The sequence below is a fragment of the Meriones unguiculatus genome, chromosome 5 (assembly GCF_030254825.1).
Source record: "Meriones unguiculatus strain TT.TT164.6M chromosome 5, Bangor_MerUng_6.1, whole genome shotgun sequence".
NCBI lineage: Eukaryota > Metazoa > Chordata > Mammalia > Rodentia > Muridae > Meriones > Meriones unguiculatus.
In genome coordinates this window covers 113,656,463-113,679,818 of record NC_083353.1, presented here as the reverse complement: position 1 = coordinate 113,679,818, position 23,356 = coordinate 113,656,463, and the positions used below count along the sequence as shown (strand labels likewise).

The following is a 23,356-nucleotide window of genomic DNA, read 5'->3' as shown; positions in this document are numbered from 1 at the left end:
TCTGCTCAGCTGTATTAAACACTTCAGAAATGTCTTCTCTGGAACTAGATCAAATTGGCCTAAACCTGCCTAAGCTCTCTTTTCCCCTCCGGGGTTGGTGATGCTGAGAAAAAGGCAATGAAGACAACATCCTATTCCAGGTCAGTGGAGCTTTGTCTAAAAGCCTCTCGGCCCCCATTCTTTCTTGCCTTTTGTGCCAGCCCTCTCTTCACCCCCCCCCCCCCATTTCCTGCAAAACTGGGTAACAACACCTTAGCTCTCCAGAGAGTGTCTTTGGTCATACCACCCATCTTTCGGTTGGTGGCTTTTAAGTAAATCTTTTTCTGCCCTTGAGTCCCTGGCTGCTGTTTTGAGTGGTGAGGTAACAGACATGGTTGAGAGCAGTGTGCTCCTTCGCTGGGGCTCTGTAAATTTTGCTGTTTGAAGTGAACTTGGGGCCTCACACCCACTAGGCAAGTGAGGTGAGCCGAGCTACCGCTGAGCTGTATTCCCAACCTGCCTCTGTGTGTTTTGTTTGATTCAGATAGGTTTATAAATGCGTAATGAAACAGTTTAAATTATTTGATTAGCATATAAAGAGGCCGGTGTCACTGTGATATTTTTGTACATTCATCATTATATTTTGTTCTTATTTGGCACTACTCTTCCCCATCTCCACACTTCCCTTCTTGCTGATTCCTTTTCTCCACCTAAGTAACTCCCCTTTGTGCTAATGAGGCTTTTTTTTTTTTAAACTATAAGTGCCTTAAAATAATGCTAAAGTCTCCGTCATCTTGGACCTGGGTATTCATGTTCATCTCATCCCAGCTTGAGATGTTCTGGGTTCTTGGTTCGTTGAGGGAGTTCTGATTGATACCTGAACATTTTTGAAGTATGCTATAGACTTTGAGTGTTATCCAAGTCTTCTACCTTAACTGAATTTAAAAAAAAAAAGATACCATTTGGACAGGAAAAGAGATGTTTGCCTCGTTGATGCCAGATGGCAAGGAAGCCTCTCACTGCTCTCGGATCAGGCAAGCCTCGGTAGGTGCTGGGGAGACTCATGACTGGTTGGTGGGGAGGAAAGCCCTGGACCTCTGCGCAGCTCTCTCTGGGTGCTGGCCCAGGGTCAGCTGGAATTTTAGAATGTCTTCCGGATGCATGAGGGTCCACGGTTTTCATTTGATGCTTGGCCTGCCAGAGTGGTTGCTGTGTGGAAGTTTCTGTCTTGTAGGTTAGTTGTTTGGCTAGAAAAAAAAACAACAGTTTTTTTAACTTGTGCTTTTTTTTTTTTTTTTTTTTTTTTTTTTTGGTCGATGTACGTTGGTTTTTCTGGGTTGGTGGCTTTTTTAGCATCAAGCCTGGGAAATGTTAGGCAAGAAGAAACCACTATGCTGTTTCCTAGGTTCCTGTGGTCCTTGGTCTGCCTGTTTGTTTATTCATCTTCCAGAGTTTTCTTACATTTTTTAAAATACTTGCACAAGGATGTCAGCTATATGTAACAGAAGGAGTAGAGCAAAGTATGCTTACTTCATTCTCTCCAAGCAGAAGCCTCCCAAACATATGTTTCTAGACACATGTACACATATGCACACATACACACACAACTTGTTTGTGCATGCTAAAGAGATTTGTTGGAAGAAATCCTGAAAAGGGTATAAAACCACTTAATGGTATAAAACTACTTAATGTCATAAAACCACTTGTTTGGGGGAAATAATCTCAAGCAAGAAACTTCCATTTCCTCCTTTCTATTCACAGTACCTTCCAGTCAGCTCCATTCTTAAAGCTCTTTCCTGTCACAATTGCCATACTGGGGACAAGCTGCCAACACATGCTCCATTGGGTGGGGTGGAGATGGGAGGGGGGCACATTCAGATCACATCCAAACCACAGCAGCTTGCATCCTCCATAATTCAGAAGCCAAAACCCAACCCCAAGGCTGATGGTACTAGACGATGGAGTCTGAGAAGTGAGGAGGTTGTGAGGCCTCTCCATCATGAACGGGGCTTAGGACCTGTGGAAGAAGATCACAGAGAGGTAGTCAGTCTCTTATTTCTGTGGGATGCTGGGACAAGGTGTTACGAGGAGGCAAGGACCTCAGCAAACGCTGAATCTGCCGATGCTTTGATCTTGCCTTAAGTCACCCAGTCTGGGTGTTTTAAGATACAGGGGTTAAGGTTCATGCAGGACATCCTTCTCTGGGGGAATTCCCTGATGGACTGACATGGGGTAGAATCCAAACCTGGGTGTGTAGTGGTAGAAATTCTGGGAATTTTTACATATTACTACTTTGAACAATTAAAGCAGACTGAGATTTGCCCAGCCTTGGGGATGGCTGCATCTTATCACACATACAACTTTCTCCTGTTGCCTCATTGCCTCAGTCAGTGATGACTTGTAGCCAATAGACCCTTCCAAATGTGCCTGGGTAAAGACTGGAACTTGGTTTGCAATTTTCAGGGTATGAAGACTACCTGTATTACTCTGCCTCTACCTAATTAAAATACTGAAGAAACAGAACTGGGGGTAGCTAAGGGGTAGAGCAATTGCATAGCAACCTCTGGGGGGCTGGATCTGTAAAAGTATCTTTTATTCGCTTGATGTAATTGTCATCTCTGAGGCTTATTGTCTGTCTGCTAAGCTAGGCCTAGTCCTGGAAGCTTCTAGCCCCTGTACAATCTAATCTAGACCTAGAATGCTTTCAGCCTCTGAGACTCACTGCTGAATAAGGTCACCCTTTTTAGTTTTTTGAACTCTGGCTGGTTTGTTCGACTCAGCTGTTCTGGCTCACAGCCCTCCCCAAGCTGACTGATTCAAACTGGCTCCTCTCAGTTTCTCACTGAGTAGCTCTGCTTGGCCTCAAACTAACTCCAGCAATATATTCTAATCTTCTGGCTCCTTCTAATTCTCTGGCTTGTTCTGTCTTTACCTGTGTCTAGCTTGTTGTCTCTTCAACCTCTGTAAAACTCTCCCTGTAAAAACTGCCTCTGAACTCCATGATCTGAACCGCCACAAACTCAACTCCACTGCACTGCCTCTCAACTCACTGACTCAACCAAACTGCCTGAACAGATCTGCCTAGAACTCAGAGATCTGCATGTTTCTGTCTCCCAAGTGCTGGGATTAAAGGCGTGTACCACCAGGCCTGGACCTAAGCTTTTCTTTACCTGAAACTTGTTCTTTACTAGGCTGGTCTTGAACTCAAAGATCTGTTTGCCTCTGTCTCCTGGGATTAAGGGCATTCCAGCTGGATCGCACAGACCTAGAAGGTCATTGGATGTAATTTCTTGTAGAGCAGCCATGTTCTGAACTGAAAGTCCTCACATGTGTGTAATCTCAGCACTCAGAAGGTAGAAATAGGACCAGGAATTCAAGGCCAGCCTGGGCTACATGAGAATGATCATAATGCCTATCCCCACCAAAGCCAGACATGGGCTCATCATGCTCATGATCTAAGCACACAAGGCTCTGAGGCTGGAGGACTGCAGGAGTTTGAGGTGGGCTGGGGCTACCCAGTGAGACACTGTTACAAAGACAAAACAAGAAAGCGTAGTATAGCCTAGTCTTAGAGTGCGGACTTGGCAATCAGACTATCTAGGTCAGAGATCAAGAAAGCGTGGCTTGGCTTTTCCCCTCTCTTTGTAGAGTCTAAAAGCTAAGTATGTGGATTGTTGTTGTTGACATTTTAAAGTGATTGAAGTAAAGTCAAAATAATGGTATGTTGGGAGAATTATATAAAACTGTCTTCAGAGTGAAAAAGTACTTTGAATGGAACACAGTCATGCCTGTCCCACGGCTCTATTGCGAAGTGCCAGGGATGCCGGAACAGACTGTAGATCCAATTGCGTTCATTGTTGGACTCTTTACAAAGGTGGATGCTACTGGCCTGCATTCAGATCCCAGCCTTAAAAAATCCTAGTCCTGGGCGGGTCCCAACATTTCTGAGTCTTAGTTTCTTCACCTGTTAAATGGTGTGGCTTGATCTTAATGGTTATTAAGTGGATTACATAATCCATATTTGAAAAGTGCTTAAGACCGCACCTGGCATGTGGTGAATGTAACGTGTGTCTGAAAGTTAGAGGATTTCCTGTTCCTCTTGAATCGGCTAAATATTAAGGAATATATACTTATTTTTTATAAAAATATTTCTTTTATGATAAAAATATGATTTTAAAGTTAAACCTAGATGGAGTGTTTTCACATGTAGAACCTCAATGAGCTAAATATAAATATTAAGCACCCATATAACTTATTTAGCCTTTTTTCCAGCACCCCCAGGACTGTGAAGAAGTCTGGCTTATATCAAAGGTCTTTAGGGTCTACAAGGAAGACTTCTCCAAGTCTAATAGGCAGGAATGTATAATAGGTCAGTGTCTGGAGATATGCTTGCATTGATTAAAGTGTGTGCAGGGTGGTGTATGTGTGTGTGCGTGCATGCTTGTTCGTGCATCTGCATGCATGCTGAAGTCAGAGGACAGCTTTCAAGGGGGAATCATTTTCTTTGCTTGTGGGACCAGGGGATTAAATTTAGGCCATCAGGCCTGTGTACAGATGCCTCTACCTGCTGAGCCATCTTGCCAGCTCTGCTTGCATTGATTCCGACTTCCTAGATGTCTGATTTTTTTTTTTTGGGGGGTGGTGGTGAGTCTTACTTGTAAAATAGGGTTAGTAATATCTTTTCCATACGAGTGTCACGGAGATCAGGATGGTTCATAGTGCTAACGCTCACCAAGTGTTTAGTGCGACACCTGGGGTGTGCCACCGGTTTCATAAGCATCAGTTACTAGCACAGCCACCGTCCCAAGTTCTTGGCATAGTGAGTTAGGTATGTGGTGAGCTTTGAGTGCTACAGGGAGATGTCCTCCTGCTTCCCTGACGTTCTGAAATCAAAAACATACCCTTTCCTTAAACACTGCCTTCTCCAGAGATTCTCCCGTTTAAAGTATTCATCTTTCCAGAGGGCATCCTTTCCTCCCCGGTGTGGTTTAGTGTATTAGCTGCTAGGCTTTTTCTGTACAATGGCATCCTGGGGACAGTGCAACAAGGGCTAGGATTTGTGGTCAAGGAGAATGGGGTTTAGGACCCTCTGGAAGCTATTGAAAATGTACCGAAGACACAAACATTGCACAATATTCTGCCATGTTCAACCATCGCAATTCCTGTTTTTCTAGGGATGAATTTACACAGCCTGTGCTCCCCTAGGAAGGCTACCTCTGAAATCTTCAGGGCGGCAAAGAACCAAGTCTGCCCCAGGGCGCCACCTGCTGACCACGGGCTGGGACGGGTCCTGCCTTTCCAGCACCAATTTCATCCTAGCCTACCTATCAGCTTTCTGACCCCCTCCCCTTCCCAGGACGTCAAGGAGTCCCTTGGTCTTGGACCTAGGTGAGATATCAAGGTTTGTTTGTCAGTGACCTTGAGGCTTGGCGCCCGGGCCGGTTCTCCGGCAGATGGTGGTGCCTGAGGCTTAGTTCATATTTCCTCATCAAAGGTATTTCTTGCCACGTTTTCCCAACTTGGAACTGCGGTAATCAGGCCATCATGACCTTGACCAGTAGTGATGCTGGAAGAAGAGAGGAGGGAGTCACAGCGCTCTCCTCATCCACTCCCGGCTTGAGGTCTCAGAATGCGTTGGACCCTATTTTAGTCACCAGAATTTGTCATCATCCGGCGCTATTCTCCTCATTACGCAGACACGGTAGAGGAATTGGGGGCAGGCCTCTCTCTCCTTGGAGGCTGTGACGCTGTCCTGAAGAAGCACGTGGGAAGGGGGTCAGGCCTAGTCAGCCGAAGCAGGTCATAGCTTTGACCCTCGAAATCTCCTGGGCTCTGTTTGGGCGATTTAGAGGAGGAGGAGGAGGAGATCCAGTGAAGAGAGCTGAGCCTTGGATCCTGCAACCTTGGCGTTTCTGCAAAACCCCGGAATCCTCTCCTAGCTCCATTCCTCTTGGGGTTTTCCACTAAATAAACCCCGGCGTTCTACGGACGGCAGGAGCGCTCCCCAAAACAACTGTCCAGGACTTCCCCTTTAAGGCCCTCGGCCCCGCCCAGCACGCTGCGCAGACTCAAGGCCCCGCCCCTTCACCAGTTTCCGTTGAGCTGGGCCGCAGCGCGTCGGTGCAGGTCCCTTTAAGGCCGAGTCCCGCCCCCTGGCTCCCGCCCCCTCCCCTCCCCCAGCCCACCCCAGGTGCCCCGGCGGGTCGGACCGTGCGGCCCGCGGCGGTGAGTCTTGGCGCTTACGGGGCGCGGGGTCGGGGCCGGCGAGTCCCCGCCGCTGCGGTGGCCTCGCGGGACGGGGGTGGGGCTGGAGCGGCGGGGCTGGGGGCTCGGGGTGCTGGGCGGGGACCGGCGCGGCGGAGGGGGTGGGCGGCTCAGGTGACACAGGCCGGGGGCAGGGTCCCGCAGCGCTTGCCCGACCCGGGGCGCGGGTCCCCGTGTACCGTCGGCGGCGTTCCCGCTGTCCCTCGTCCGGTTAGAGTCCGGGTCCAGTCGGGTTGATGATGCGTTAGCCGCGCTCCCCGGGGGTCTGGAGCTGCAGTTGGCGGGTGGTGTCCGAGATGCAGCGGTGACAGCTGCGGGAGAAGCCCAAGCCGAAAGCCGTGGCTTGGAGAGGGCAGGCGGGAGGGCACAGACTCCCCTCGGGCTCCGGACACAGCTAGGGGGTGGCCCCGGAGGCCAGCTCGACGTGGGACCGTCGTGGGCCCACCTGCTCTGCAGAGGGGCCGGGGCGTGCGTTGGGGAAGGAGGCTGGCCCTGGGACCACAGTTCTAATCTTCTGTCCATCAGGGAGCTGGTTGGTCACCATGGCAATGCGGGAGCTGGTGGAGGGCGAATGTGGGGGTGCCAACCCGCTCATGAAGCTGGCCACCCACTTCACCCAGGACAAGGCCCTTCGGCAGGAGGGACTGAGGCCTGGGCCCTGGCCCCCAGGAGCCTCAGCCGCGGAGACGGTGAGTGTTCCAGAGCCAGAGAGCCCATTTCTTCAGCTGCTTTCTCTGTTGCTAAAGTCGTAGCAGCCACCACTCAGCAACACTGGAGTGAGCTCTGTGCAGCTTTACACAGAGGAGAACAATATTTTATAGACAAAGAAGCTGAGGCTTTGTGGACGCTCCTGACTTGCCTCGGGCCGCCTAAGCTGTAGGGTCAGAGTTGGGCTGTACTCTGCTTGCGTGTGGCCTTCCTCACTTTGGGTATTACCTCTTTCTTTCCTGCCTTAGGTTTCCAAGCCTTTGGGAGTAGGCTCTGAAGATGAGGTAAATATCAGAAGTTTCTTTTCTTTCTTTTTTCGGGGATGGTGGTGTTCATGGTGATTTTTTATTTTAACCTTTAAAAAAGATTAAAAAGTCTTCACCAAAGGACATTTGTATGTCAATGTTTGTCTATTTTTCTGGTTTCCAAATATATGATAAAATACATTTTTTTCTGTATTCATCTCCATTTTCCATCTGACATCAGTGGGCCCTGCCTCTGGATGAGGCCTTCTGATCCTAATGGCTTATCTCACCGTGTCTCTCTCGGATAGTTGGTGGCAGAATTCCTGCAGGACCAGAATGTACCCCTTGTGTCCCGCGCTCCTCAGACTTTCAAGATGGATGACCTCCTGGCGGAGATGCAGGAGATTGAACAGTCAAACTTTCGCCAGGCTCCTCAGAGAGGTGGGTTCAGGGGCTGGGGAGAAGACAGACCAGTTTTGTCTGGGGGAGGAGGCCAGAGGCCTTCCATCCTTTGATTTTTGCTGGCATCAGCAGAAAGAGATGCAGAGGAGACAGAGGCGGTGCCATCCGGGAGTGATTATGAAGGAACGAGAGGCACCTGTTTTCTTTCTTAGTCTTCTCTTGTCTCATTTAAAGCGCCTGGTGTAGCGGACTTGGCCTTGTCTGAGAATTGGGCCCAGGAGTTTCTTGCAGCTGGAGATGCTGTGGATGTAGCTCAGGATTATAACGAGACTGACTGGTCCCAAGAATTCATCGCTGAAGTTACAGGTGAGGCTTGTGGGAAAATGTGTACTAGTTATGAAGTGTTCAAACATTCTGTACCGATGTCTTAATTCCTTTCAGGATATAAGGTGGTTTTGGTTGATAATGACTTTTTCTACCTTCGTGATTCGTTTCTGTAGGATGTTAGATGTGACTTCTTGTAGCAGTTGTAGATAAAAATCAAAACATATTAAAGAGAAAGCTGGGTTTGAGTGGAGAGAAAAAGAGGGGAAGGAAAGAAAGAGGGGGTCAGTTTTGAGTCTGCCTTACCTGCTGACCACTGCAGAGAGAAGGGTCTCTGGCCAAGACTGTGGGCAGCAGTGATCCATGGGTAAGAGCACAAGTGTTTAGGAAGTAGCTTGACAACATACTGTTTAGGTTTCTCCCTAGCTGTAGTTGGCATTTGATTCTGGGGACCACACAGATATTCTGTCCTGCCAGGCCTCTGCTTTATCCTTTTTCTTGGCTACACACTTTCACTCAGCCCAATATGTGTCTTTAAGGCCATCCTTGGCTTATTGCTTCCTGAGGAATGATTTTCTTCCCAGAGCCAGTCTGATTAGGGCAAAAGGGAGCTCTCCTCTTCCTGATTGCTCATAGAGAGAAGCATTGTTTAGTCTTTTCCATGATAAGAAATCCAAGAATGGGAAGAGATACAAATGGAGAAAGTTACAAAAATTCTAGACAAGGCAGTCACATGGTCCTGAACGGTTGAAGGTTTTTGAGATAATGGGGCTTAATTGTTTCTCCTTGAACCATTTCTTATTCTCCTGAAGGCAGAATTCTCCTTATTTTCCTATTCTCCTTATTCTCCTCCACACACAGGAGAAACTCCCTGGAACCCAACACCTAGAATATTGTAGGTGATTTCACCCAAATGCCCTTTCCTAAAGCAAGGTGGGTTAGCAATGTTTAGGGTTTGCTCTTAGTGCTAAGAGCTCTCTGCTAGATTTAAAGGTTATAAGACTCATACAGAGAATGTCAGTAGGAGACAAGATAGCCAAACTCAGGCCTTTTTGTACCCAGGTGCCATGCTTTTCAAACCATTATCCTAAACTCTCAGGTCTTCCCTGTGGAACTGCCTCAAGCCCAAATCTGAGCTGTCCAAAGATAGAACCTTTCAGGTTTCACCCAAACCTTAAGTGACACAACTTAGTGCAGAGAGACTTCTGTTGCAGTGGGAGGGTATCAGTCATTTTCCATAATTTAAAGCTAACAGACAAAAACCCCAAACCATTCAGCCGTCCATGCAGCTAAGCACAATGCGAGAGCCAGATTTTATTATAATTAATTGCTTCCTGTGGGTGAAATCTTCCCTAACTCACAAACGAAGCAGCCTTAGGAAAACATGCTGGACCTGCCGCTCCTGTTCGGTTGTCTTTGGAGAGCTCTCGTTTTGCATTGTTATTGCAGCTGTGCCTGCATCACAGGGGCCTGGATGTGGGTACCTGGGGCTGAGCTGTGTGGGCCTGCGCTCTGTAAAATTGTCCTGTTGTAGCAGGGCCTTTGGTAGCGAATGAATGAGTGCATTGAAGTTTGGGAGAAAAAGCTAAAAGAAATTGATTTTCTAGGAATTCATGTTCTATCTAAAAGATTCATTTTTATTTTATGTGTGTGGGTCTTTTGCCTGTGTATATGTCTGTGTCTCACATGTATGCATTACCTGCAGAAGAAAAGGATATAAAGACCTCCGACATTGGAGTTTGAGGCTGTTGTTAGCTGCCAAACGGGGTCTGGGAATTGAACCCAGGTTGTCTGGAAGAGCCCTTAAATAAGGCAGTCCCCCTAATCGCTAAGCCATCTCTGCAGCCCTAGAATTCATGTTTTAAAAATGGCTTTTTTCATAGTGTTAGTGGCTGATAATGGCAATGATATAAATTAACTTTTTTTTATGGGTAAGTAGATTTGATACAAAATAGTATACTTTTTAAGGTCTTACTAATTAATTTTTGGCGTTTGTGAGACAAAATCTCACTGTAGCCCTGGTGTGTGTCCAGCTCACTTTGTATAGCAGGCTGGCTTGAGTTTCTGCTGTTTCTGCTGAATGTTGGGATTACCAACACTCACCCTAATGTCTGGCTCTTTCTTTTTTTCTTTTTTTTTTAAAAAAGGTCTTACTATATAGTCTGGGCTGGCTTTGAACTCACAGTTCTGCCTTTGTATCTCAACTCTTGGGGTAATAGGCATGCTCTGTATATTCTTATTTTTTTTGATTCCCATGTTTAATATTCTAGAATTATTCAAAAGCACTCTTGAAGCTTATCTTTATTTTAGTTTTTTTATATGGAAAATTTTGCAGTTTTGGTAAGTGCGGAAAAAAAAATTAAAAGAAACCGTATAGGAACGTTCCATGTTGCTATCTCACAGATTCTCCCAGTGGTGGTCAGGAGATCTGCTTTGGTACAGCTCACAGAGCTCACTAGTTTTCTCTGGTTTTGCATCCATTTTCTGTGTGTGAGCAGTTTGGTGCAACTTCACCAGATGTGTAGGTTTGCATAAGCACCATCCCGGTTCAAGAGCTAGTCCATCAGCGTGCAAGACCCACCCCTCTTTTTTTCCTATCATACTTCAGATAGAGTCATCTGCCGGGTTTCCTGGCCAGTCTGCATCTTGTGCTTACTCAGATCTAGAGATGAAACTCAGCCCTTAGGTAGTCTGAATTTAGACAGACCCAGTTGACATGGTGTGTATATTACTCAGGGTTCTCTAGAGGAACAGAAATTTATAGAATGGAGAGAGGGGAGGAGGAAGGTTTATTAGAGTAGCTGTGGTCCAGCTAGAACAGCAAATGGCTGTTTACCAACAGGAGATCCAAGAATCCAATGGTTGTTTAGTTCACGAGGCTGGATGTCTCAGCTGGTCTTCAGTAAATGCCAGAATCCTGAAGAAGAGGGCTCTCATGCCAGGGATACGGAGAGCAAACAGAGAGCAAGCTTTCTTCTGCCATGTCTGGAACAGACTGACTGCTAGCCATACTGTGTCGGCTGCCAGCAAAAGGTGTGACCCAGGTTAAAGGTGGATCTTCCCATCTCAAAAGATGTTTAAAAGTGGGTCTTCACACTTCAAATGATTTAATTAAAAAAGGTCTCTCACAGCTGTACCTAGCTGTTTGGGTTTTAGTTAATTCCGGATGTAGCCAAGTTGACAACCAAGAGCAGCCATCACAGTGTGTGAGGGTCACAGGCAGCTGTGCAATGCAAACTTGTACTGTTGTAGGGAGAGTTGCAGGAAGCAGGAGCAGAAGGTGGTTGGTGATAGGTCTTCCGTGAATAGAGGAGGAAGAGCTGTGGCGTGATCACCGGGAGGAACAGTCTTCCTACGATGCTCTCTAGGCTCCCCGCCACCCCCGCAGTAATGACGGCCGCTCCCTTTTGTTACTCTTTTATTGTCACAGAAACTCCTGTGCACTATCTGTTATCTGTTATAGAGAAGGAAGTGGACGCTCAGAAGTTAAAACAACTACACTGAAAAGCAGGGTGAATGATGTGCGCAGCTGAGGTTTGAATGTGGTGACCCTCTGCTCCCGGTAGAACCTGCATCCTTTACACGGAACTCACTGATGAGGGTTCGGGGTTCTGAGAGTTTGACCTTCCAACTTGTAGATGTGCTCAGACAGCACAGATACACAGTGCCAGGTTGTATGATGGGATAGCTGTGTCACTGGCTCTCACTCTGCTTATTATATGTGACCTGAGACAGTCACTTTCTCTCTGAATTTAGACATACAATAAAGGCATGTCTAAATGGATCCAGTTTTTGGTAAGAATTTCTCAAAAAAGGTTGTGAAGCCTCATGTTGCTCCTTTGGTTATTTTATCTAATTCCGTTGTTGGGGCAGGTTCCCAGTGCTGGGAAATTCAGGGTCTTGAGCGCCTCAGAGAAACTGTGTTAGGTTGTTGTTGTTAGTGTTTTGAGGTGCTGGGGAGAATTCACACTCATGTGCATTCAAGGCCGAAGTTTAACACTGATGGCACTCCTTGCCCTGAATTATAGCAGGTAATGGTGACGTTACTCACCTGTGTGTCTTTCCCTCCAGATGTGTGGTGTATGTGCAGTAAAGTCACAGACACAGTTTTTTTTTCTATTATTTTTTTTGTTGTTGATGAGAACATTCTGCAGACATGGTTTGTGTCTTTGTGTGCCTCTGTGGCCTCAGGATCACTCATGGCTAGAGTGAGAGTAAGGAGAAAATGGAGAGGAAGGAGGAAGGACTCATTATTTTTCAACATATCTGGACTAAGGAGCTGGAAGATGTTACTGAAATCTGTTTTGTTATTAATCATTTGTTTTTCAGTCTTCACATGTAAGCCAGAGCCTAGTTAGGATAAGGGGAGAAAAATGTTACTGCAGGGCCCGGAGGGCAGAGCCTGAGGTTGTTGATGGCTCTTGAAATTAAGATGCAGGAACTGTAAACCCAAACAGTTGCTAGGGATACGTTTTCATTATGCTAATTATACATCACTTATTCATAATCAGGTGTATGTGTTCTGAGGCCCTTGGTTCTTTTTTTCTTTGAGATTATGACGTTATTTTTCTCAGATTTTCTCAGACGTAATTTTCTCAGATTTTGAGATTGCTTTGTTGAAATTACTCAGGTCAAGTCTTAGGTGAAGTGGTATGTGCATCATACTAAGAGGATAGCAGTCTTCTCAGTACTAAAGCAGTGACAGTCAGACCGTCATCCAGTTGGGGACTGGGTGACCATATCAGCATCTGGGATGTAAAGATGGCTGACAGAGTAGAAGGCACCTGGGCTGGCGCCTTCTCTGCTACCTTGGCAACACTAACCTGCTCACTGCTTGGTAGGACAAAGTTCAAGAGGTTGAGAAACAGTTCAGTGCCCTCGTTCAGTGTTTGTTCCCATGTGTGTGGTGCCCTTTGTCACTGGAGTTTCTAAGATAACTTCAGAATTTGCCTGAAAAACATGGCCTCTTAAAATGAATCAATGTGACAAAAGGGTCAGGGGTTGTAGCTCTGGCCTGTAATCTCAGGACTTGGGAAGTGGTGACAGAAGATCTTGAGTTCAAGACCAGCTTGGCCGGCACACTGAGACCCTGTCTTAAAAAACCCAAACACCAACAGCATAGTGACAAAGGCCAGAATAGTGTTTATCTCTGGGTGTGGAGTCAGGGTTGGCACGCACTTTATACTGTATGCAGAATTCCAGGGAGGAAGCCTGGTGCTCCCTGCTTCTTACTGAGGACTGTGGACTTCAGGAAAAAGGATTTGGAAGGATGGGAAAGAGGAAAGGAAGAAAGAGGAGGGAAAATAGGAAAATAAAGGTGTGTGTGTGTGGGTCAGACATGGCGACTCATGCCTTATATTCCAGCTAGAAGCAGGGGGATCTCTGTTAATTTGAGGCTAGCCTGGTCTATATAGTCCTGGGACAGCCAGGACTACATCTCAACACTCCCATTATTCCTCCAAAAAAAGAAAGAGGGAAATAATATGGTCAAAACTCATTATATGGACGTCTGGAAGTGGCATATTGAAGCTCTGTACTTTGTACAACAAATATACTTTAATAAAGATTAAAGCGAAAGTTTATCATACGTGTATTTTTTTCCTATGTGTGTCTATGCGCTGCTCATGTGCTTGGTGCCCTTATGGTCAGAAGAGAACACTGGGTCTCCTGGAACTGAAATTACCGTCAGTTGTGAACCATTACGTGGGTTCTGGGAATTGAACCCAAGTCCCCTGGAAGAACAGCCAGTGCTCTTAACCACGGAGCCGTCTCCCTACCCTACCCTCCTTTAAAGAGAAGCTCTTTTTATAGTCTTCAAATTTTGAGCCTTCTGTTTCAGCTTTGGGAGTGCTAAATTCTTCCCTGAGCCTCCTTGGTAGGTCTCCCATTCTCAGGTTTTTATAAACTTCCATTCCAGCCCCCTTGGGAGTCGCTCAGGCACTGAAGAGGATGCTGAGGATTTCTTAGAATTCTCTTTTGCAGAGGGATCTCAGGGACTCCACAGGGTTCTCTTTGTTTTGTTTTGGTTGAGTGGGTCAGCGGGTCTGTGTTATGTTCTTTTTCTCTGGACTCACACTGAACCCTTGATGAGCTCCATAACTACTCTTTGCAGACCCCTTGTCTGTATCCCCGGCCCGATGGGCTGAGGAGTATCTGGAGCAGTCTGAGGAGAAGCTGTGGTTGGGAGAGCCGGAAGGAACATCTACCACCGACCGATGGTGAGTCTAGTGTCGTCCGTGGGTTGCTGTGAAAAAAGTACAGATTTGGGTAGCTTTCCCAGCTTCCTCCGTCCACATTCTCACTAGCCTGCAGTTTTTCTTTTTTCTGCTTCGTTTACTGACATACCTAGTCGTGTTGGGTAGTAATCCTGCCTGTTCCAGAGATTTGTGACTGTCTTAATGCATCCTGTTTCCTTGAGCTAGCCTCTCCTCCCTCCCTGCGGAGCTCATGGGGAAGGAAAAGTAAAATCACTTTCCCAGTTTCACTGAAATCTTCTTCTTGAATGTGACTTGGAGCTTGGAGCTCCTCAAATGGGGTAGCATTATTGCCCCATCCCTGTAAGAACTGTGTGCTGTAGGACAGGTTTGCCGAAGGGGCGTGGGCACTGGGGTGGGTGACTTGGTCATCCTTGCCGTAGGTACGATGAATATCATCCCGACGAGGACCTGCAGCACACAGCCAGTGACTTTGTATCCAAGGTGGATGACCCCAAACTGGCTAACTCTGAGGTGAGCCACCTCCTGCTGCGTTGCTCGGCAGAGCTGGGATTGAAGGCAGAAGCCCTCTTTCCCTCACGGTACTGTGTTGTAAGAGGAGGATGAGGCTCTAGAACTGTCTCCCTCTGAGAACGGAGACTTTGGATCCGGCTACACCTTCCCTCTACTCCCTGTTGTCTTTTCTGTGCCTTCTCAGCTCTGTGTCTGTTCTCCGCTTCCCCCCCCACCCCAGGGCCTTTAGCATTATCCTGATGCAGCTAGAGGGGTGCATAGGGAGGGAGAGTGTAGGGTCTCCTGGGGCATAGTTGAGAGCAGACACCTGGAAGTCCTGTCCCAAGGTGCCTATGTGTGTCTCTGTGCCCCAGTTCCTGAAATTCGTGCGGCAGATTGGCGAGGGGCAGGTGTCCCTGGAGTCCGCTGCAGGGTCTGGCCGAGCTCAGGCAGAACAGTGGGCAGCAGAGTTTATACAGCAGCAGGTAGGATATTGTCACTCCCCAGCCTGCTTCAGGCTGCTGCCAGAGGCTGGGTCAGTGTTCAGCGGGAAGGGATTCTATTGACAGTTTGCCTGATAGCATCTAGATCCTGAGCGGGTGGGGCAAGATTCCGAGATCATCGAGGCTGGTGGTGTTTAATGGGGTTTCAGTCCGCCTGTGTTAACGGGAAGGAAGGGGATGGAGGTGGTAGTGATCATCGTTTGTCACAGGGCACATCAGAGGCCTGGGTCGATCAGTTCACAAGACCAGGAAACAACACATCTGCTCTTGATGTGGAATTTGAACGAGCCAAGTCGGCTATAGAGGTGAGAGCAGGCGGCGTGGGCGTGGGTGCTCCAGGACCATGCCCTCCCGTGGAGAGTATGGCTTTATTAGTGTCAGAGGTGGTGGGCATTGATCCAGATGTGCTGGATCATCTGGGTCGGAATTGCGTAGGTGTGGGATGGATGCTTTTTTAAAAAATGCAAACTCTTGGCCATCCTTCCAGATTCCTGCATCACAATCTAGGGGTAGGCCCAGGGAATTTGCATTTTACAAAAGCTTCTCTGATGATTGCCAGACACATTAAAGTTTACAATCTGTTGCCCTAAGGACTATCCCCCGGTCTCGGAGGGTGGGTGGTTGTGAAACACCTCCCTTTTCTCTGCCTTCCCTTCCCTACAGTCTGATGTCGATTTCTGGGACAAGTTGCAGGCAGAGTTGGAGGAGATGGCAAAACGGGATGCTGAGGCTCACCCCTGGCTTTCTGATTATGATGACCTCACATCCGCTTCCTATGACAAGGTAAGAGACCCTGGCTTTCCAGGTTCTAGAATTTGAAGTTTCCACGCTGAAGCTATTACTGCTTTTGAGCCTCTTCTGTGAAGAGAAGTCTGATTGATGCTTTGGCGCCTGCCGACCAGTAATTGAGTGTACTATGGTCTTGAGATTAGAAGGTTAGTAGGAATGTGTTTGTCAAGTCAGACAGTGACATAGAGCCCACGAGGGAGGCTTACACACAATGTGCTAAGAGCAGATGAGTAGGTCTTCTTTGGAGGTTGCTCTGGGACAGTTTATCTGTGGCCAACTTCTCTGCTGGACAGATCATTTGTCTGTCCACGCTGTGACATGCATCTTTTTTTTTTTTTTTTTTTAAGCTCATGAGTTCAAACCTCCTTCCCCAATGCTGGGGATCAAACCAGGGTTGTTATGTGCTAGGAAGCACTGACTGTCCTGCTGAGCTCTCATTTACGTTCTCATCTCTTCTTGTAGGAAGCAGGCTCTTGTCCAAGTACAGGATTTCAAAGAATTACATTAAATAACTTAGACAAAGGAAAATTTCCCAGTAGTCTGTGGTGAAAGGTGTTTGGCTTTTGCTTGTAGTGTGTGCTGTTGACTTAACTGTTAGACTATGGAAGCGTAGTCTCAGTGTGAGTAAATCTGCTTGTGGATTGGATCATTGGGATGTGGCTGATGATCGAGCTGCTGAGTTGAAGCAGGAGAGGGAAGGAAAAGACTTGCTTGGTTTTCAGAAAGACAGAATAGGAACTGAGGAACACCTCTTTCTCAGCTCACATGTGGAGCATCCTGAGATGCGAAGCTGAGTGCTGGAGGTAGATGTTGACAGAGGGAGCTGTGCGAAGACAGGAGGATGAGGTTCAGGGGACTGTAAAGAGGTTAGGGCTCAAGAGCCTCGTGAACAACCTAGTGCAAGGGAAAAGTGACTGTGTGGTTTCCATCAGATCTGGGCTTGTCTGAGAATGGTCTTGTGTGGTATGTTAAGGAATTTCTCGGGACCTTGCCTTGTATTTTGCCACACCATAAATTCCTCTTATAGAATAATACTTGCATTATCCTACATTAGCAACTTGCTATGCTGTTAACTTATAAGCGGCATTTCCATATATTTGATAAAAGGAGACATAAGTACTATATTCATATGGGCAATATTTCCTTAGTGTCTATTACTACCATATTTATGACATGCTATGCAGAATAACTTTTTAAGTTAAAAGCTTGATTTAACCTGTCATGCCCATATTTATAACATGTTGGACCAAATACACCTTTAAATTAAAAGCTTAAAAGTATAACGAGGGAGCCAGGCATGGTGGCGCACACCTGTAACCCTAGTGCTTGGGAGGCTGAGGAAGGATGATTGTAAATTAGGCTAACTTAGGTTAGTGAGATTGTATTTCAAAACAAACAAAAACTGTAGTTAAGGTCTTAGATCCGTGAACCCTATTTGATGTCATTGATACCTTGAAATATCGCAAAACTAGGCTTAGAAACACTTGCACAAATGTTTTCCAATGATGCTTGCCCTGGGAGCCCCTCTCCAAGTGGACTCCAAGCCCACTTTTATTGTGGTTGTTGGGGATTCAAACCCTGGTCCTCACGCCTTCCTGGCAAGCACTTTATCCACTGAGCCATCTCTGCATCCCTCTCTAAATTCAATTCTTTTTATTGATAACCCTTAGATTTTTTCAGAGGCTGCACACACACACACACACACACACACACACAGACACACACAGACACACACAGACACACACAGACACACACACACCTGTGGCTTAAAAAGACACTGTAAAGTGTTAACAGAAGTGTTTCTGTAATGGGGGAGACTGTGATGCAGTGCTCTCTGCAGTGTGAGCTTTGTAAAGTCTCTGTAGTGAGACTTTGGAACAGCCCAAGGCAGTGGGGCCAGACACGGTGACTGGCTGAGTTAGAACTTTGGGGTTGTGCGTGATGCTCAGCTCACACGTCCTGTGTCCTTTGGGGTTGTGCGTCCTGTAGTGTGCATCCTGTAGCCTGCGCCTGGTTCCTTCAGAGCAAATATTTCATCTTTGCATAGTGGAATAATATTTAATCCTGTTTGAGCAGTAATTGATGAGACCATAGGTAACAGGGTCTAGAGGAAACTTGTGTTTAAAAGATGATGATGTCCATTGATTGCTTTGTCTGCTGAAGACCCGTGAAGAAGTCTCATCACTGCTGACTGTTACACACAGCATTGTGCCTTAAGGAAGTAGCTACAGCCACTGTTAGAGAATTCGGTTTTAAGAGTTTTAGCAAGGCTCTCTCTCAGTAGCTTTGAGACATAAATTGTATTCATTAGGAAATGACATTATACGTTATAACATTCTCTGTTTCTGACATGGTGGCTCAGAGGCTGGGTTGATGATGGACAGCAGTTAAAGTTGAGTGTAAAAATATTTATGCTATTGAATTCAGATGATCTAGGGCAGAAGTGGCTGAAAGAAACAAAAAGAGTAGCTTGTAATACCTTAAGACTAAAGTCTAAATTTCAGTGTTCATGAATAAAATTTGATGGTGACAGATATGCTCATTGCTTACATATTTCCCAGACTCCTCCTGTGGTAGAATCGAGTACTTGCATGGTGTGGCATATTTATTGTTTGGTCATTTACTGAGAAACATGCTATCCCTGTAGTAGTGTCTTTTTCTGATTTTTTTTTTTTTAATACAGGGTTTCTCTGTGTAGCCCTGGCTGTCCTGAACTCACCCTGTAGACCAGGCTGGCCTCAAACTCAGAGATCCTCCTGCCTCTGCCTCCCGAGTACTGAGATTAAAGGCGTGCACCTGGCTGCTTTGTGACTTTTTAGTATTTCCCTGCTATACCTGTGACACATTCCCTGCATCCATCTCCAGTTGTGCGTCCCATGCCTTGTCCCCACCTGCCCCCGTGAACTGTCCCTGCAGCTCACGACTCATGCCTTAGAGCTTAGAGCTTCTGAGTCTTCCCTCGTTTCGCAGTGATAACCAAGCAGGCCGTGTTGTGTGTATTCTGAGTAGTTAAATGCCAAGTTCTCCACGTCTGTACTATGTTTGAAGCTGTGTTCACCAAACTGTCTGGTGCCCTGCAAACGGTTTTCCTCCCCAGAAGGAATATTGTATTTGTCCAAAGCCATGTGCCTCACCAGCAACTTTGGCCTTGCCTTGTTACCCCTACTTCATGTCAAGTGCCAGTTGGCAAAGCTTGTTCGATGACATTGTAGTTTTCTCAGCTGGGACTTCCCCAGCCAGAAGAGAATAGTGTCTTACATAGGCATCCTCTGTCATCAGATTCGGGGGTCCAAGTCTCATTTAAAAGTTAGGAGCCCAGTGTGGTGGCTTATGTCTGTGATGGCAGCACTTGGGAAGGTGAGGCAGGAGAAGAGCTGTGAATTTGAGGCCAGTCTAGGCTACACAACATGCTATGTAAAAGTCAAACAAATGGACAAAAACAAAAGAAAGGAGGAAACAAGCTTAGTTGTGGGGGATAAACCAAGCATTTCTGATGTTACTCAGTCAGTTCATGCAGCCCCCTGAGTTAGGTAAACCTTTCCTCAGAGGCAGGGCCTCTGCCTCACACCATACTTCCCTCATATACCATGATATTTTTGGAGGGCAAGATCTACACAGGAGTTAGGAACCGAGGCAAGCCTTCCCTGTGAGGAGCAGCTGCTGGTGAGAGGCATGCCCGATGGGGAGATGGCAGTAGCGCAACGCTGCCTTGTGAAGACTTCCAAAGTGATGACACTTGCAGGCGCACCCCCTTCTTAGCTACTATAAAGAGGAGATGGCAGCTGAGTTGGTGCTCAGCTTTGCTTTGTCAGGGACGAGCTTCATAATGGCAGAGAATGTGCTACTCCTGAGTGGAAGGAAGCCTTCACCTCCTCCACCTGTCATGGCTGCTGTTCTCCCAGCTCTGCTGCCCTGACTGTCCGTATTCCCTCTCAGGAGTCCCCTCCCCTCACGTTCCTTCTTTCTAGGGGTACCAGTTTGAGGAGGAGAATCCCCTGCGTGACCACCCTCAGCCTTTTGAAGAAGGGCTGCGTCGCCTCGAGGAGGGAGACCTGCCCAATGCTGTGCTGCTCTTTGAGGCTGCTGTGCAGCAGGACCCCAAGCACATGGAAGTGAGTGGGGCCTTGTTCCCACGGCTTCTTCCAGTTTCGTGGGAGGCGGGCAGATGGGTTGTGGTCTCCACTGGGGTAGTGAGATGGTGAGTGCGGAAAGCCAGTGGAGGAGCGGATACAAAGTCAGTGATGGAATTGCCAATTCCCTCTAGGCTTGGCAGTACCTGGGCACCACCCAGGCTGAGAATGAGCAAGAGCTCCTGGCTATCAGTGCCCTGCGGAGGTGAGTGTGCCACGGTCACAGTGGGTAGATGTGGGCATCTGCAAGTAGCCCTTAGCCCGATAGGTACCCAGAACCAGGTCTTTGTCTTTTTTTCCGGCCACTAGCACACAGATAAACCTGTGAGATTGTTCAAGTTGCCATGGCTCAGCAGTGGCTAGAGGAGTGGTGGGAAAGGCTTGATTTTTATCTGTGGGATCCTGGTTGGTCTTTGGCTGCCGAAACTTTGCCCATTTCAGATGTTTTTTTTCGAGACAGGGTTTCTTTTTGTATCCTGGACTCACTTTGTAGACAAGGTTGGCCTTGAACTCCAATCAAACCCCATGCCTCTGCCTCCTTGAGTGCAGATTAAATGATTAAATTAAGGGATTAAAGGCCTGCCTGACTTCAGATTGGGATCGTTAATATGAACTCAAAGGCCGGAGGGTTCTTCTCTCTGTTACGCTGAGAAGGCAGAATTGAGGCCTCCTTGACTGTTGCAAAGCCCGGCTGTGGACGCCTGGTGCTGAGGCCTGCTGCTGTCATTTGCAGATCCTGAGTCTGTGCCTCTTTGCCCCATCAGGTGTCTGGAGCTAAAGCCAGATAACCGGACGGCGCTGATGGCGCTGGCTGTAAGCTTCACCAATGAGTCCCTGCAGCGACAGGCCTGTGAGACCCTGAGAGACTGGCTGCGCTACTCACCGGCCTACGCCCATCTGGTGGCTCCTGGTGAAGAAGGGGCTAGTGGGGCAGGACTGGGTCCCAGCAAGCGCGTCTTGGGATCTCTGTTGTCTGAGTGAGTGTGTGGGATTCCTGGGATGAGGCCAGTAATGCGAATCCCAGTCAGAACATGACCTTGATTTCGGGAAGTTGGGGTCTGCTGAGATCCAGCAGCCTAAGAATGTGACGGATTACTCGGAGTCAGGCTGAAAGGGTTGGCATTCTGCCATGCAGTGCTGTGCCGGGACAGAGCAGGCTGGAATGTGGGTGAAGGAGATGACTCCTGGGAATACGGTTGACTCTTTCTTTTCCCGCTTAGCTCCCTGTTTCTGGAAGTGAAGGAACTCTTCCTGGCAGCTGTGCGCCTGGACCCCACATCCATTGACCCTGATGTGCAGTGTGGCCTGGGGGTCCTCTTCAACCTGAGCGGGGAGTACGACAAGGCTGTGGACTGTTTCACGGCTGCCCTCAGCGTTCGTCCTAATGTGAGCCTCAGGGAAGAAGGTGGAAGAGTCATTTGCACATGGGAGATTGCATTCCAGGGTCCACACTTTGGGAAAAGAAAGGGGGGGCGGGGAGAACAGGAGCATGCGGACACAGGGGAGGGGACGAGCCGGTGACCACTCCGGGAGCTGCCGCGGCGAAGAGGGTGGGCTAGGCACGACGTTAACTGAGCAGTAGCGAAGCAGGGCCAAGCCTAGCTCCTGTCCCCAGACCTCTCCGTCCCTTTCCCAGGACTATTTGCTCTGGAACAAGCTCGGGGCCACCCTGGCCAACGGGAACCAGAGTGAAGAAGCAGTGGCCGCATACCGCAGAGCCTTGGAGCTACAGCCCGGCTACATCCGGTCTCGCTACAACCTCGGCATCAGCTGCATCAACCTTGGGGCTCACCGGTACGGATTCCGTCCGCAGCCGATGAACCTTGTCTTCTCGGCTTTGGTTTCTAATGCGCTGGTCCTCCCTCCCCACGCCCCTCCTGCCTCCCCATTGCCATTCTGCTCACCAGCCCTCATTTCTCTTCCCTACAGTGAGGCTGTAGAACACTTTCTGGAGGCCCTGAACATGCAGAGGAAGAGCCGGGGCCCCCGGGGCGAGGGGGGCGCCATGTCAGAGAACATCTGGAGTACCCTGCGATTGGCGTTATCTATGTTAGGCCAGAGTGATGCCTATGGGGCAGCCGATGCTCGGGATCTGTCTGCCCTGCTAGCTATGTTTGGCTTACCCCAGTGACAGTGGGATGGGCTGCCCTGTGAGTGTCTGCCTGGAGGGGTCGGCGGTCCGGGTGTGACTCCCTCTCCTCCAATGGGCCTACCAAAGGGGTGGGCTGATGACCACAAGCGGTACGACCTCTCAGGAGCTGCCTCGGTATAGGGATGCATAGCTGTGTCCTAGGTCCTACATGATTGTAGGGAATGAGCTGTCTCTGTCCCTTGGTAATTCAAGGGCTGTATATCCAGCTACAGGTCTCTTTCTGCTCATCATGCCCTTTCTTGGTGCTGCTTCTTGGGTAGGACCCAATGACATAGGGAAATTGTCATCAGCTGCCATTTCTGATAGGGTCTGCCACATTTGTAAGTCTCTCCTTGCCCTACTCTTCCTGGGAATTGGTAACAGTCCAGCTTCCTTGGACTGTAAGGAGTGTAAGAGGTCCCCCTGAGCATCTGCGCGATGCTGTCTGGGGTGGGTGTTAGGAGGTGGGCTATTAACTGACAGGTTGATGCAGCTCCACAGCCGAGCTTGGGACAGGTGCTCATGGTTCTGCCACTCACGGGGGTGAGCTTGGATTCTCTGTGGGTGGACACTGAAGCAGAGGGTGCTCATGTGGTCACCATAGTGTCCTCAGGGCCAGGGCTTGTCACTGCAGGTGGCATGGCCTATGAGGGAGGGCGGTTCATTTGTGGAATGAGCCCAGAGTCTGAGGTGGGACAGTAGGGGGTATGGTTAGTTCTGCAGTCCCCTCTTCTTTTTGGGATACTTATGAGTAGGAGCTGAACAAACTCTTGTAGCAAAACTGGTTCAGAAGATGCATTCTTGCCAAATTCCCAGCAGAGGGAGGTTCAGTGTTACCATAAGCCTTCTTGAAACATTTACAGGGGATATCACTGGGAAATCCCCTCCCCCTCATATTACCTCCAGAGGGTGAAGATCAAGGGATGGTGAGGGAACAGCTGGATTCTTCTCCACTGTTTTCTGTGTGGGGGGATGTACAAACCACACAAATGACTGCTCAGCCTCTTGCCTTGTCTTCAGTAGCTAATGATCAGAGGTTTTTTTTGTTTTTGTTTTTGTTTTTTTTTTAAACTGCCATGGTCCCAAGGTTCCATACTGAAATTTATTTTTCTTTGTATGCATATGTGTAAATGATTTAAAAATAAAACTGTAAAATATTTGTATGAAGAATAAA

General features: G+C 47.9%; 1 protein-coding gene across 6 annotated transcripts; it reads left to right on the top strand.

Moving 5' to 3' along the window:
• Positions 1-5,278: 5,278 nt before the first annotated feature.
• Positions 5,279-23,356, top strand: Pex5 (peroxisomal biogenesis factor 5). Of its 6 annotated transcripts, none has more exons than XM_060384181.1 (16): positions 5,279-5,367; positions 6,769-6,932; positions 7,200-7,235; positions 7,505-7,637; positions 7,833-7,964; positions 14,035-14,140; positions 14,560-14,650; positions 15,004-15,114; positions 15,342-15,437; positions 15,796-15,915; positions 19,890-20,033; positions 20,186-20,256; positions 20,816-21,028; positions 21,272-21,437; positions 21,688-21,845; positions 21,981-23,356. In XM_060384181.1, the coding sequence occupies exons 2-16, from the start codon at positions 6,786-6,788 to the stop codon at positions 22,180-22,182; spliced, it is 1,926 nt and encodes a 641-aa protein (XP_060240164.1). In that variant the 5' UTR covers positions 5,279-5,367; positions 6,769-6,785; the 3' UTR covers positions 22,183-23,356. The 6 variants fall into 6 exon arrangements, with proteins under 6 accessions (XP_060240164.1, XP_060240166.1, XP_021492622.1 ...); XM_021636947.2 differs by lacking the exon at positions 5,279-5,367 and adding an exon at positions 5,826-6,204; XM_060384183.1 differs by lacking the exon at positions 15,004-15,114.